The sequence below is a fragment of the Macrobrachium rosenbergii genome, chromosome 52 (genome assembly GCF_040412425.1).
Source record: "Macrobrachium rosenbergii isolate ZJJX-2024 chromosome 52, ASM4041242v1, whole genome shotgun sequence".
Classification (NCBI taxonomy): Eukaryota; Metazoa; Arthropoda; class Malacostraca; order Decapoda; family Palaemonidae; genus Macrobrachium; species Macrobrachium rosenbergii.
The window spans coordinates 34572484-34586741 of NC_089792.1; the positions used below are offsets into that span (position 1 = coordinate 34572484).

The 14258-nt window shown below is 33.8% G+C and overlaps 1 protein-coding gene across 1 annotated transcript in view; it reads right to left on the bottom strand.

The window, feature by feature from the left end:
- Nucleotides 1-14258, bottom strand: part of Oseg6 (intraflagellar transport protein Oseg6) — a 458610-nt gene that overhangs the window by 219116 nt on the left and 225236 nt on the right. Inside the window, 1 exon segment of the mRNA XM_067096238.1 lies at nt 3378-3500. Within this exon segment, the coding sequence (XP_066952339.1) occupies nt 3378-3500 (123 nt within the window).

Genomic DNA, 14258 nt, shown 5'->3' on the forward strand with positions numbered 1-14258 from the left:
ATTTTATAATTTTAGACTGTGTGCCTTATAGTTTTGATTATGTTGTTGATCTTATAATTTGGGAGTATTAAAACACAGTAATTGTTCTCTTAGTTTTATTTGGCTCCATTAAGGTAATCTTTGGGGCATACCACCAAGCTCTTGTATGGCTGATTCTCTGTTACTATTTCACTGGGTGACACAGGTCGAGCTCAGAAAAGGGATTTTGACAAAGGAAAAATCTATTTCTGGGGGAAGACCTGTGTCACCTAGTGACCCATCCCTGCACTTCCTTTCCCACCTGGGTGGTATACCAAGCTTGGTGGGTGCTAATATTGGAATGAAAATGGCGGTCGCGTGAGGTACCTAGTGGGTGAGCGGGAGGCAATCCTTGGTACGGCTCACCCAAATTTGGGACTTTGAGAATAGAGAGATCTATAGGATGAAGACCTGTGATAGTGGTGTCCACTCACCCCTAGTGCATACCAACACCATTATGGTGCTCGATCTGGGGTAGTAACCTGGCATTGTGGATAGCTTTTTCTCTGGTATATTTAGCAATAGTTATACCTAGAAATGTGTGCTATTGGAACCATTTCACTGGGTGACACAGGTCTTCCCCCAGAAATAGATTTTTCCTTTGTCAAAATCCCTTTTACAAGCTAAGATTATTAGGAACGGGGGGAGCTTTTATTAATATCTGAAATAATCTTAATAGCCAGAACCCAAAGGGTCTGTATTCATGGCCAGTCTAATAGTAATGTCATTTCAGGTTGCAGAATCCTTGAGTGGAGTAGGCTCTGGAGCATGAAGCCACCTAAGCCTTGCACTTTTGCCTTTGCATCTTATTTACATTTAAATAGTACAATTTTAAATGCCAGTGACTCTCTTAGGATTTACAGTGCCACTTTTGATAAGAAATTGACTTTTGAGAAGAATATATATAATACTACAGTGCTTCCTCTGTTTCTCAAAATATTTGTATCTTGCAGAAATGTTTTAGAAGGTTTCGAGATGAAGCTATTTTATCGAAGTATTTTAACTCTTTTCTTCCTTGTTTGGAGTACTGTTCTCCAGTGTGGTCTTTGAGTGCTGACTCTTACCTCAAACTCTTGGATAGAGTTATGTCATACATCAAGTTTATTTTGCCGACTCTTACCATAGGCATCTGGCATATATGTAAAGGAAGTTCATGATGTTTGCTGCATAAAATGCACTACATTGCAAACATCCTCAGCACTCATCTTTACCTGACCTAGCTGTTTTTGCTCCAACACTAGTCAGGCCATTGCTGCAAACAGTGTTGTTTTCTCCTATCAGGTTTAATACTTCTCAATGTGCTAGGAGTTTTATCTTGACTACAGCTAAAATGAGGAATATTTGCCTAGCACAATCGTGGAATCTCCTGGTCCCCAAACGTTTAAGCGAGAAGCAAATTTAATTTCTGCTTTCTCCTGAATTCCGGTTAACAGTTTTATTTATTATTCCCTCACGCTTATATACATCACATTTTCCTAAAACTTGTCTCTCTCTCTGCAGGCTGATTACCCTTGGAGTCCTCTTGGGTTTATAGTCTGTTGATTATATACATAAGTGTTTCCAGCAGAAGATTTAAAGAAAGATGGAAGAAATACGTACATACTTCAAGTGAAGTTGTCGGGGTCAATGCACGACAGTTTTTCAAGGAAAACCCGTGTAGTACTTACAAAGGCTGGCACAGTAGTAACAAGGCCCACAAAGACTTCCACCCAACAAAGGAACTGCACAGCATACACAGTACTGCTGGGACTATGGTAAATTATGCACAAACTGTTACCCTGGGACAAACGTTTAAGTACAAATAACAAACCAAATTAACCAATTGTGGGAGCTAAGGAAAAAGTTGTTATTTGCTTGGCAGACACACGTAATGACTTAACTACTGTTATTACTAGGCATTGCCCAGAGGGGGCCCTGTTGACCGTACATAAACTAACAGGGTTGGGTTACACAACTGGTTAAAACAACGGACATGGTGCCCTGCAAACAAACTGGTAACTTAGATACAGCCCTCATCAGCGCAGCAGACTCACGAAATGAGGGGAATAAGTGATGTGTATCTGTGGTTCAAAGTGCTGCATATATTATTAGACTACCATACATTTTCTGTATGTTAAACAAAATACTGTGTGTGAGTCTAGGGGCAGATAAGACTGTGCGCATAGGCATACATTAAGTGATGGGTTGTGATGAAAAAATAAAATCACAACACAAAAAATAGAAAATTACTGTATTTCCCAGCGTAACAGATGCTATATTTTTTTAAAACAAGTCTGAACTTCTGCATGTGACCTCAAAATGAAGTGTATAAACCATAATTAGCTAAAATAGTAAATAAACAAAAGTATTATATAAAACAAAAAATAACCACAAAGATTCATTCCCATACCGAGAGATTCTGGTAGACAAGTCAACAGACAAGTAGTAGCAACCTAAATGTTGTATATCAATATTCCCAGAGCTTTCCCTCTCCTCAAATCACCATGACTTCATGAAAACATTATAAGATGACAAAAATAAAACTGCGATATGTTCAAAGTGGTTACCATTAATCCTTACAATAGCAAGACCATCATAATCAAAAGTAGATATTTGTATCATGTACCATGTGTTGCTTTTATAAAATTTAATGGTAACCATGTGCAAAATTTGATCAGGTTCTGAAAATTAAAAGGTTTTTTCTTACTTGTAATAACTGTATTGTGTTGATTTTAATCTTGATTCTATTTTCATTTTGTTCTATTTGAGCTGTGATGTTCATGTAGTGCTTCAACAGAGCATAAACATGCAATAAGATGTCATTCCGTATTTTTAATATTTCCAATTGTAAAATTTAATTTTTATTTTATCTGAGATTTTAAAAATAGCTCAATGTGCCTACATCCAATACTAGCAAGATCTTAAAATCCTGCATGTACTGAGACACCATTAGCCAAAAGAATTTATGTCACAACACAGCTGGGTAGCTTATACCATATACATTGCTAGGTTCAAATTTTCAGTTCACTGGTATGCCAACTTCAGGACGCTTACTAAATACCAAAATGAATGAACTTAGAAAATGAAGTATTTCTAAAGTAAATGAATCAATAAGCCGTATCAGCTGAAGCAGGATACTTCAGTGCAGGAAGACTGTCAAATGACGCAGCACACCAACCAAAACAAAGCCTTCAAATTCTGAAAGTGGTGCAGCCTCAACTCCTTTTTTTCAGAATTCTGCTAGTCAGAATTAGGGTGCATCTACGAGGTTGGAGCATCTTCGACGCTGGAAAATATAGTAACTGTATAAAGTTCACATGCAATACAACAGGACCTCTTAAGTATGAAACTGGATTGCACAAAATAATAAGCAAACTTACATCAGATGAGTATATAAGGAAGTCCGAAGTCAGGGAATGGTCAGTTATGTGAACATCTGAATGATCTGAGCTCGGAAAGAGACAAGACTCCCGCTCTTCATCTTCACCAGTTTCTCCTTCCAGCTGAAAAAAAATATATTTAAAAAAATTATAACCAAAAGAGCCCCCAAAAAGAATTACATAAAAAGTAAATGTACAGTAAGGTCAAGAAAAACCAAAGTACTGTACCGGAATCTGAGACAAATGAGAAAACCTATTCACTGAATACCACAGCTTGGACAACTGGTATCAGCATAGTTGCACAGTTTTTAACCAAAAAATGTATTTGTTTTATTTATCGTTGTTATTCTAATTTTGTGCCAACATATCATGGATATGAAGTTTAAAAAGTTTGGCAGCATGATTCCAAACGATTAACAGAAAATATTTCAGTGTCAGTCCTCATTTAAGGAAAATATGAATTTCAAAAGGTACTAGCAATAGGATACAGGGTGTAGTGAGTGCTTATGGGCATGGACATTATAGAAGAATGAAGAAACACAGGAACTGAAACACAAAGCTTGGGCAAAGAAATCCTGACTATTTGAGGTGTAATTGCACGTAATAAAAGATACTGTATGTATATATATAGGACAAGTACCATAAGATAAGAGATGAAAATTCATGGGTGACTTTGAGCAAGTACTTCATGGAGGAAGAGATTGTAAATTCACTCGAAACTATTCTGCAACACACTTCCAGTAGCTTTCGCTAACCAATAACTTCTTTTGTTATACAAATGGAAACTCATTTTTCTCATTTGAATATCATTATTAATCATACCGTTACCATTATACAAAAGAATCGTATGATAAATTCATTCCAAGATAACATACGCAAAATTTTGACGAATTTACTTTAGTTCTTTATGAAGAAGAGTTCCACAGGAAAGTGACGCCTGATTCCAAAAATTAAGCATGTTTACTAACCATAATATCTAATCATTGTTCTCAAAACTATATGAGAAAGAAATATCTTCCACACTTTTTCGAAAACAAGCAAGCAGGAAAATTTCCCCTTACTCTTGTCATAATTGGGCAGGAATAGTCAACTGACTTATGCAGGTTAGATGGAAAATGAGCAACTCATCTCTCATGAACAACAATGCCTGGCAGCTTAGTATCAAAAGAACAACCATATATACGCTGCATCTGGATGTGATGGAAGAGGAGGAGGAAATGGGAATGCCTTGCATAGGCGACCCAGCTGCACTGGGACTATATTCTCCAAGATCAACGGATCATTGATGTGGCCTGCTTTGCCCCTTTGGCAACAGTCATCACAACCAAAAGAGAAAATAAGTTTCTAATTGATGCAAAAACCACTCACAAAACAAAGAGAGAGAGAGAGAGAGAGAGAGAGAGAGAGAGAGAGAGAGAGAGAGAGAGAGAGAGAGAGAGAGAGAGAGAGAGAGAGAGAGAGAGAGAGAGATCACTTTTATTTGTTTGAAATGCAGTCTGTCTACCTTAGATCTAATGTAAAAAAAAATTGTCTTTATTTTACAATACTGAAAATGCTGTAAATATATATCTTATCTAGTTTTTGTTCATCCTAAATGTCCAAAATAAATAAGGTTAAATTTCTTTAAAAATTTAACTTAAACAAAAATTGTGATTTTTATAAAGGATAATGGTGTACTTTTATAGACCCAAATTAACAAATGTCACTTTGATGCAAATAATATTCATTACAAATGCTGATAGCTTTAGTAGTACTGTATAACACTAACATCTTTTAATTTAGTATGATATTGCTACAGTTTCATGGCAAAATAAAATAAAAAAAAAAAAGGCTGAAGAACAGGCGGGGAATTCATCAAATACACCAACCATAAAGCTATTGTGAAGTGGCTTCAGTCATTACAGAGAAAGTTGCCTAACAGCACTTTTATTGACGTTTTCCAAAAGGTTTTAGAATGCTACAAAACTTTTTTCAGTAAACTTACAAGAAAGAGGAAAATTAGGAGAAAAATGTTAAGGATTAAATGAATCTTAGAATGCATGATGCACATGGAGGAATTCCTTCCGAAGAGATTATACACCTGTGTGGATGGAGCGTGTGACTGGACTGATGTCAATTAGGTCTGGGACTGGAGTTTGTTTGAATTGCCATAACATTTACATTCTCTTATTGAGTAATGGAGAAACGACATAAATTACAGATTGTGGGATAAGATTATGGAGCATCATGACATTGAGTTAATATTTCCTAAAAATAAAGTGTACGATGGTGACGGTGGGGAGATACTGCTGAGACTGGTATGGGAGTCTGAAATTATTTACAAGAGATGAAAGTGAATGTTTGAAGCAAGGAGGGTTACAGGATCTCTGCAAAGGGTTTTACAAGAGAAATATCTATTAAAACCAAATGTGGAACATATGAAGGGATGATTGAGTTAATTGTTCTCTTGGATAATTATTGATAACCAGTAATTATTAAAATGAAGCATGGATGACAGAAACAGAAGATACCATTATTGTAAACACTACGATACCACCGACGATAAAGGCAAAACTACCATTCAGGTAAAACTATTGAAATAAACGACAAAGTGGGGAAAAGAGACAAGCAAAGACGCAGTTAAAAGGCTAGCATCTGTGAAAGAAGGATATATCAGAATGCTTTCAAGTATTTTGGTCAAATGGGCATAATCAAGATTAATAGGTTGAAAAGTGTTTGCATTTCAGAATTTTAGGTTTAGGGAGGAAAAAGGAGACAGAAAATGAGAAATTAAAGGCAGTATTTAATGGGAGATGCACTGGAACACAATTCCAGCAACATGTGAAAAATATAAGCATGGTGTAGTGTATACACATTAGGAAAACGTTGCTGAAACTCCTGTGTAGGCAAATGGTTGTGGATTATTTAAGCAGTTAGTTACATGATGACCAGGGCAGTAACTTGTCTCACTCTATATTATAGTATATATGTATGTATATATGTATGTATATATATATATATATATATATATATATATATATATATATATATATATATATATATATATATATATATATGTATGTATGTATGTATGTATGTATATATATATATATATATATATATATATATATATATATATATATATATATATATATATATATATATATATATATATATATATATATATATATATATATATATATATATATATATATATATATAGGACCAAGGGCAGAGGAAGAGACGTCCATAATAACGGCATACCTTTATTTGTGCTTACGTTTCAAGACATCTGTCCCATTATCAAAGCTGGAATAAGTAAAATATAAATATAAAATCAGACTCATACTTAAAATTACAATCAAATTATAAAAAAGAAAAAAGTTATACAAAAGAAAGACAAAATTAAGAAGACCGTTACCGTTTGTACGGAGTATAAAAGTAGAGTGACATAAACAAAGAATTCCAGGCCGGAGTAAACTCACGTCAGGTACAGAGTTGTTGAGGTAGTTTGGTTGTTCAATCTTGGTACTAGTAGTTTAATAAAAAGAGATTCAAAGATAGGAGGCGAAGAACTGGGGACTTTGGAAAGTATTTTAAAATTTCTAAAATCAATTTCTGTTTTACATCTTTTGGCGTGTTCTCGGATATTTGATAACTCTAGATTAGATAGTTTGACTCCAGTTCTATAACTGACCCCCCTATGACAATCAATTCGCACTTTCAGTAGGCGGCGTGAGGCGCCCACGTATTTCCCCTGACTACATCGGGGGCAAGCAAATAAATAGACGATGCTTGATGTCATAAGAGGGCTAATTTTGTCTTTGTACTGGAATAATGATTTGATATTAAGAGGATTGACCGGAATCAATTTACAATTAATGGCAGGTGCATACTGTAGAAGTAGGTTATTCAAAGTGTTGTAAAAAGACTTATCGTGGATCATAGGGAGACTAGCGAAAAATGTCATCTTAGGAACTGTAGGTATTTGTAATTTAGGTATATATTTGTCATTCAGAAATTTATTTAAATAGGTATAAAAAGTCTGGAAGGGTAACAATTGTCTCAAAAGTATTTGTATAAAAAGTTATTTCATTATTAAAACCAAACCAGCTGGAAGTTATATTAAAAGCTCTGTGGAAGACGGTAACCAAGGAGTTTAATTTAAAGTTAAAACAGCAATGGCTATAAAAATTCAAACCTAGACCGGAAAAAGTCTTTTTCCTAAATACTGATGAATTAAAACAATCGTTTTCTCGGGTAACTAAAACATCCAGAAAGGGTAATTTATCATTATTTTCATGCTCAATCGTAAACCTAATATTTGGATGTGCTGTGTTAGCATACTGGAGAAACATTTCAGCCCTTTCTTTGTCTCTAAAAAGTACAAAAGTGTCATCTACATATCTACAATAGAAAAGGGGAAGGAAGGCCAGAGGGCAATTGTCCAGCAATTGCTCCTCTAGTGAACACATAAAAATATTGGCAAATGTCGGGCCGAGTGGAGACCCCATCGCCATTCCTTCTACTTGACAGTATGAAACTCCATTAAAAATGAAGGCAGTGTCCCGCACTGCCAGTTGTAAAAGTTTCTTAAAATTATCTCGGTTAAAACCCTTAAACATAGTGTTAGTTTCAATATAAATTTTGTTAAGAATTATCTCAATTGTCTCTTCCACAGGGACATTAGTGAACAATGATTCCACATCCAGACTAACCATGTACAAATCTGAGTCTTGTATTAAAATTCTGTTCTTGAATTGCTCTGAGTTCTGTACAGAGTAATCATTATTAGTTAGATTAGATAAAAGGGGGACAACAAATTTTGCTAATTTATAATTTGGAGTATCGTAAGAAGTCAGAATAGGTCGTATGGGTAAGCCAGCTTTATGTACTTTAGGTAAACCATACAAAGTTCCATATGAAGAACCAGTACTAAGTAAAGATTGGTAAGTATCATTATCAATAACCTTCTGATCCGCTAATTGTTTTAAGAATCTATTAACCCTGTCCTCATTTCGAAAGATTGTGGAGAAATTAGGGTCACCTAATTTCTTGAATTTAGATTCATCACTTAGAATAGTTTAAACTTTTTTATGTACTCGGTTCTGTTCATCAACACCACACCTTTACCTTTATCCGGTTTTGTTATAATTATATTTTCATTCTTCCCTAGGTTTTTCAGGATTTGTAAATCCTCTTTCTTAAAGAATGGAGTCCATCTTGTGGTAAGGTTATTAAACGTTTTGTGCACTAGTTGTGATAAGTGAGAACGAAATTCTTCCGTTTTGGAAACCAGTTGAGAACTTACAAGTCTAGAGAACAACAATTCCAAAGAACCGAAAAACTTACAGTACGAAGGTTTAAAGCAAGGTAAACAGAAGTCAAGACCAAACGAAAACAAGAAATTTTCACGTGGAGACAATTTAGTCGGAGAAGTTAAAAATAGTATTGTTATCGTTTTGAAGTTTGGGAATACTAATACCAAGATTATACAATTTTCTTTTGTGAGTACCCTGGACTGTTGAAACAAAGGCAGAAATAACATTTTTAGATTGTTCTGTTTTTAAGATGTTATTCAATAAAAGTATTTCTGCCTTTGTTTCAACAGTCCAGGGTACTACAAAAGAAAATTGTATAATCTTGGTATTAGTATTCCCAAACTTCAAAACGATATAAATAATATATATATATATATATATATATATATATATATATATATATATATATATATATATATATATATATATATATATATATATATATATATATATATATATATATATATATATATATATATATATATATATATATATATATATATATATATATATATATATATATATATATATATATATATGTATATATATATATATATATATATATATATATATATATATATATATATATATATATATATATATATATATATATATATGTATATATATATATATATATATATATATATGTATATATATATGTATATATATATATATATATATATATATATATATATATATATATATATATATATATATATATATATATATATATATATATATATATATATATATATATATATATATATATATATATATATATATATATATATATATATATATATATATATATATATATATATATATATATATATATATATATATATATATATATATATATATATATATATATATATATATATATATATATATATACTTAACTTTTAATGCTTGGGTGTATTGAAAACTATGTAAACTGTATTTTTATTGAGTTTTTCATCAAAAAAAAATCAAAATTTTTATTATTCTGCCATTTTGGAGCCATATTTCTTCCATCGGATCGGCGTACGACACGTCGTAATCCCAGGAAATAATTTCTGATGAATATATTTGAAAAGTGTCATAACCTCGAACTTCAGTAAGCCGGACCCGTTGCAAACCAGGGACTGCCTGTATGTGTGTGTATGTATATATATGTATATATATATATATATATATATATATATATATATATATATATATATATATATATATATATATATATATATATATATATATATAAATACAGACAGTCCCTGGTTTACAACGGGCTTGGCTTACAGTTCCGAGTTTACGACGCTTTTTAAATATATTCATAAAAAAATTATTTCCTGGGTTATAACGCATGTTCCAGATTTACGACACTGACAACGCCGGTCCGACGGAAGAAATATGGCTCCAGAATGGCAGAATGGTCAATTTTGGAGGGTTTTCTGTTGGAAACTCAATGTAAATGCAGGATAATTTGTTTTCAAGGCACCCAAAGGATTAAAAATAAGGTTTTTTTACGATTTTCGACGGTATTTCAGACAACGCCAGTCCGACGACAACTGGAAGAAATATGCATCCAAAACAGCAGAATGGTCAATATTTGGAGGGTTTTTATTATTAGAAACTCAATATAAATGCAGGATTCGTTATTTTCAAGACACCCAAAGGATTAAAGATAAGGTTTTCTTACGATTTTCGACGGTATTTCGGACGACGCCAGTCCGACGAAGATCAGAAGAAATATGCATCCAAAACAGCAAAATGGTCAATATTTGGAGGGTTTTTATTATGAAAAACTCAATATAAATGCAGGATTCGTTGTTTTCAAGACACCCAAAGGATTAAAATTAAAGTTTTCTTATGATTCTCGACGGTAATATTTGGGATGACTCGGTGTCAAACACATACGGCGGAGGAAAATTTACATTCGCGGATTTTTTCAAAGAGCAATATTCACTAATTACTGATTTTTATTTCATTTTCATGACTAAATACATTTTTTATGATGAAAAAATTATTTTCTAATTTTAAAATATTGATATTAAGTAACCATAGCAAAGTATCGATAAAAGTTAAATTAAAATCCCGTGAAATCATAAAACTGCTTACCGATGTAATCACTTCATTCAACCTCTCTCTCTCTCTCTCTCTCTCTGTTCTCGAGTAATTCACGAATGATTTCACTTCTGAGATTTAAGTAAGGCCAACCGCCCATATCTTTCTCTGTATTGCATATATCCTTCAAAAAAATATTGATTACTGTATATAAACATAAAAATATACTAAAATCCCATCATCGCTTGTGTGACAGTTTTTTTTTATTGTTTTGATGTAGGCTTATGACGATACCAGCTCGGGGTATTGGAAGTAGCCAATAACAGAGCTTGTAGCAACCCCTTCTCTCCATGATGATACGCTATTGGCTGGCAGGACTGACAGTAGCCAATAACAACTTGTGACAACCCCCTCTTCCCCTTCCCGCCCTCCTTGACGACATGCTATTGGCAGGAAGGGTGGGATTTTAACCAATCACAAAGCTTGTACCTCACGGGCTTTGCATACACTATAAAGAGGGTGCGTAGTATTTTTTCTCTCTCTCCAATGTGAGAGAGAGAATGACTGCATAAGATTTTTCTAACAAATTTGTGGGAGATGACGACTAACTACATTTGTATGATATATAAATGACTTACCTAATAATAAGTGCTAATTTTCAAATATTAACAACATTAAATAATAATAATACAGCATACTGAAATTACAACATTTATGCATTTTCAAAGCAGACTGAGGGCAAAAAATCAGTTTCTCCCTTCCTTCCTTCCTCTCTCTCTCTCTCTCTCTCTCGCCAAAAGGTAGAATGAGAAATGGATAGATATATTATAAATCGATACTAAGTTCAGCCCTTCACTCTCTCAGAAAAAGATACTGCTAATTTGAGTCTCTTTACCTATGCACACTGCGTGTGTGTGTGTGTGTGTGTTCATGGTGCTTTAAAAGTGCTTAGTAAATGTAGTAGTAGCCTACATCTTTGGAAGACAAAGAAAAAAACAATTTTTCGTTGTCGGTCGCAGTAAAGAGAAATGGATTAACATTCTCTCTCATGCCAGCACAAGAATGGCTGAATGTAAGTCGTAGTGGTAATTCATTCTCTCTCTGGCTGGAAAAGGGTACTAGTGTTTAAGATGACTTTGAAAAGATATTAATATAATTTCAAAGATTACTACAGTAGTAACAGGATAATAATTTAAGCTATGTTTGATGTAGGATGATACTTAAAGTAAAAATGGGAGAGCAATGTAGTTCTGTGAAATTCCAAGTCTTTTTCTGCTAGATAAGTGGTGAGGCACTCTCTCTCTCTCTCTCTCTCTCTCTCTCTCTCTCTCTCTCTCTCTCTCTCTCTCTCTCTCTCTCTCTCTCTGGCTTCATAAAAATGCAGGTTATGTCATTTTCAAGATACCCAAAGGATACTCAAAGGATTAAAAGTAAGATTTTCTTACGATTTTCGACGATTTTCGGCTTACGACGTCGTCAGAACGGAACCCCATCCCAGAGACTGCCTGTAAACCAGAGACTATATATGTATATATATATATATATATATATATATATATATATATATATATATATATATATATATATATATATATATATAATGTATATATATGTATATATATATATATATATATCTATATATATATATATATATATATATATATATATATATATATATATATATATATATATATATATACCTGCATATCTGTGTGTATAATCTACTGTATATATATAAAAATGGATGTATGTATGAATGTATATATGTGTGTGCGTGTTTTCCAGCATAACTCTGAAACACACAGCAATTTCAACCAAACATGGTATACATATGACTTACTACCTGGGAAAGAATACTGTGAGGGTAAGACATCACTTGCACTAGAGGGGGTGTGAGAAGGGGAGGGAAGGGGGTGACATGTAAAAATAACTGAAAAAGACAGATATTAGTGTCTAATCCATAGTTTTTGAGGTCGCTGAGATGAATAGTGATACCCCTAATGCCATTCAAGTCCAAGTTTAGTCCCTATAGGAAGGGGGATGAGAAGGGGGTGACATGTAAAAACAACCGAAAACTACAGATATTAGTGTCTAATCTATAGTTTTCGGGGTCACCGAGATGAATAGTGACTCTCCCAATGTCCTTTAAGTCCAAGTTCAGCCCTGATAGGAAGGGAGTGGGAAGGGGGTGAAACGTAAAAATAACCAAAAACGACTGATATTAGTGTCTAATCCACAGTTTTTGAGGTCGCTGAGATGAATAGTAATACTCCCGATCGCCTTTAAGTCCAAGTTCACCCCCGATAGGAAGGGGAGGGTGAGGAGGGGTGACATGTAAAAATAACCAAAAACGACAGATATTAGTGTCTAATTCATAATTTTCAAGGTCACTGAGATGAATAGTGATACTTCCAATGCCCTTTAAGTCCAAGTTCACCCCAAATAAGAAGGGGTTGTGAGAAGGGGAGGGAAGGGGGTGACATGTAAAAATAACCTAAACCGACAAATATTAGTATCTAATCCACAATTTTCGAGGTCGCTATGATGAATATTGATATTCCCAATGCCCCTTAAGTCCAAACTCACCCCTGATAAGTAGGGGGAGTGAGAAGGGGTGGGAAAAGGTGACATGTAAAAGTAACAGAAAACAGCAGATATTAGTGTCTAATCCATAGTTTTCCAGGTTGCTGAGATGAACAGCGACACTCCCAACACCATTAAGTCCAAGCTTAGCCCTGATAGGAATGGGGGGTGATAAACAACATGTTTTCGTTCAGTTGTTTATGGCTGTATGCATTTACGCAAGAGTATAACATTACTAACAATACTTTTATCATTCTCTTTTACTTTTTTAACTAGATGGAATAATGAGATGGAGGAAAAGAAGTTGGTCTATTGTAATTTGGTCTCTCTCGCTGCCTGATTATACGCTGCTGTCTGCGCCAGCACAAAATTTTAAAATGTTTTATAAATATTGTCATATCGGTATTAACTGCTTACACCACTGCAAAATCGAATTATTGTAAGGTGAATTATCGTAACTCGAGCACTACCTGAGTATTTTAATAGTTTTATCACAGAAAGTGCACTTAGTCATGAAAATGAGATGAAAGTACAGTAATTAGTGAATATTTCTCAGTGAAAAATACCGTGAATGGGCCAATTTTCAACGAATAATGCATATATATGTTCCATAGAGAAATCCGCGAATCGTGAGACTGCGAATATGGGGGTTTACTGTATATATTCTTATGCTGTGGTTTTCATAATGCAGTAATCTCCCCGTGTGTATGTGTGTATTGTTGTATACTGTATGATTTTGTTTCAGATGCGCATATGCCGTAAAAGAGATAGCGTAAAGTTACAGTGATTAAAGGCTGTATGTCTTGAGACGCTGTATGGTTTATAAGAAGGGACTTATGCGTGGGCAGAGAGAGAGACTGAGAGCCCTTGTTCACTGTGTAGGGGTGCACTTTGTTAGTCAATATTCAAAACTTGCTGAGACTATCACCTTCTCCATTAGCGTACAAGGCTTTAT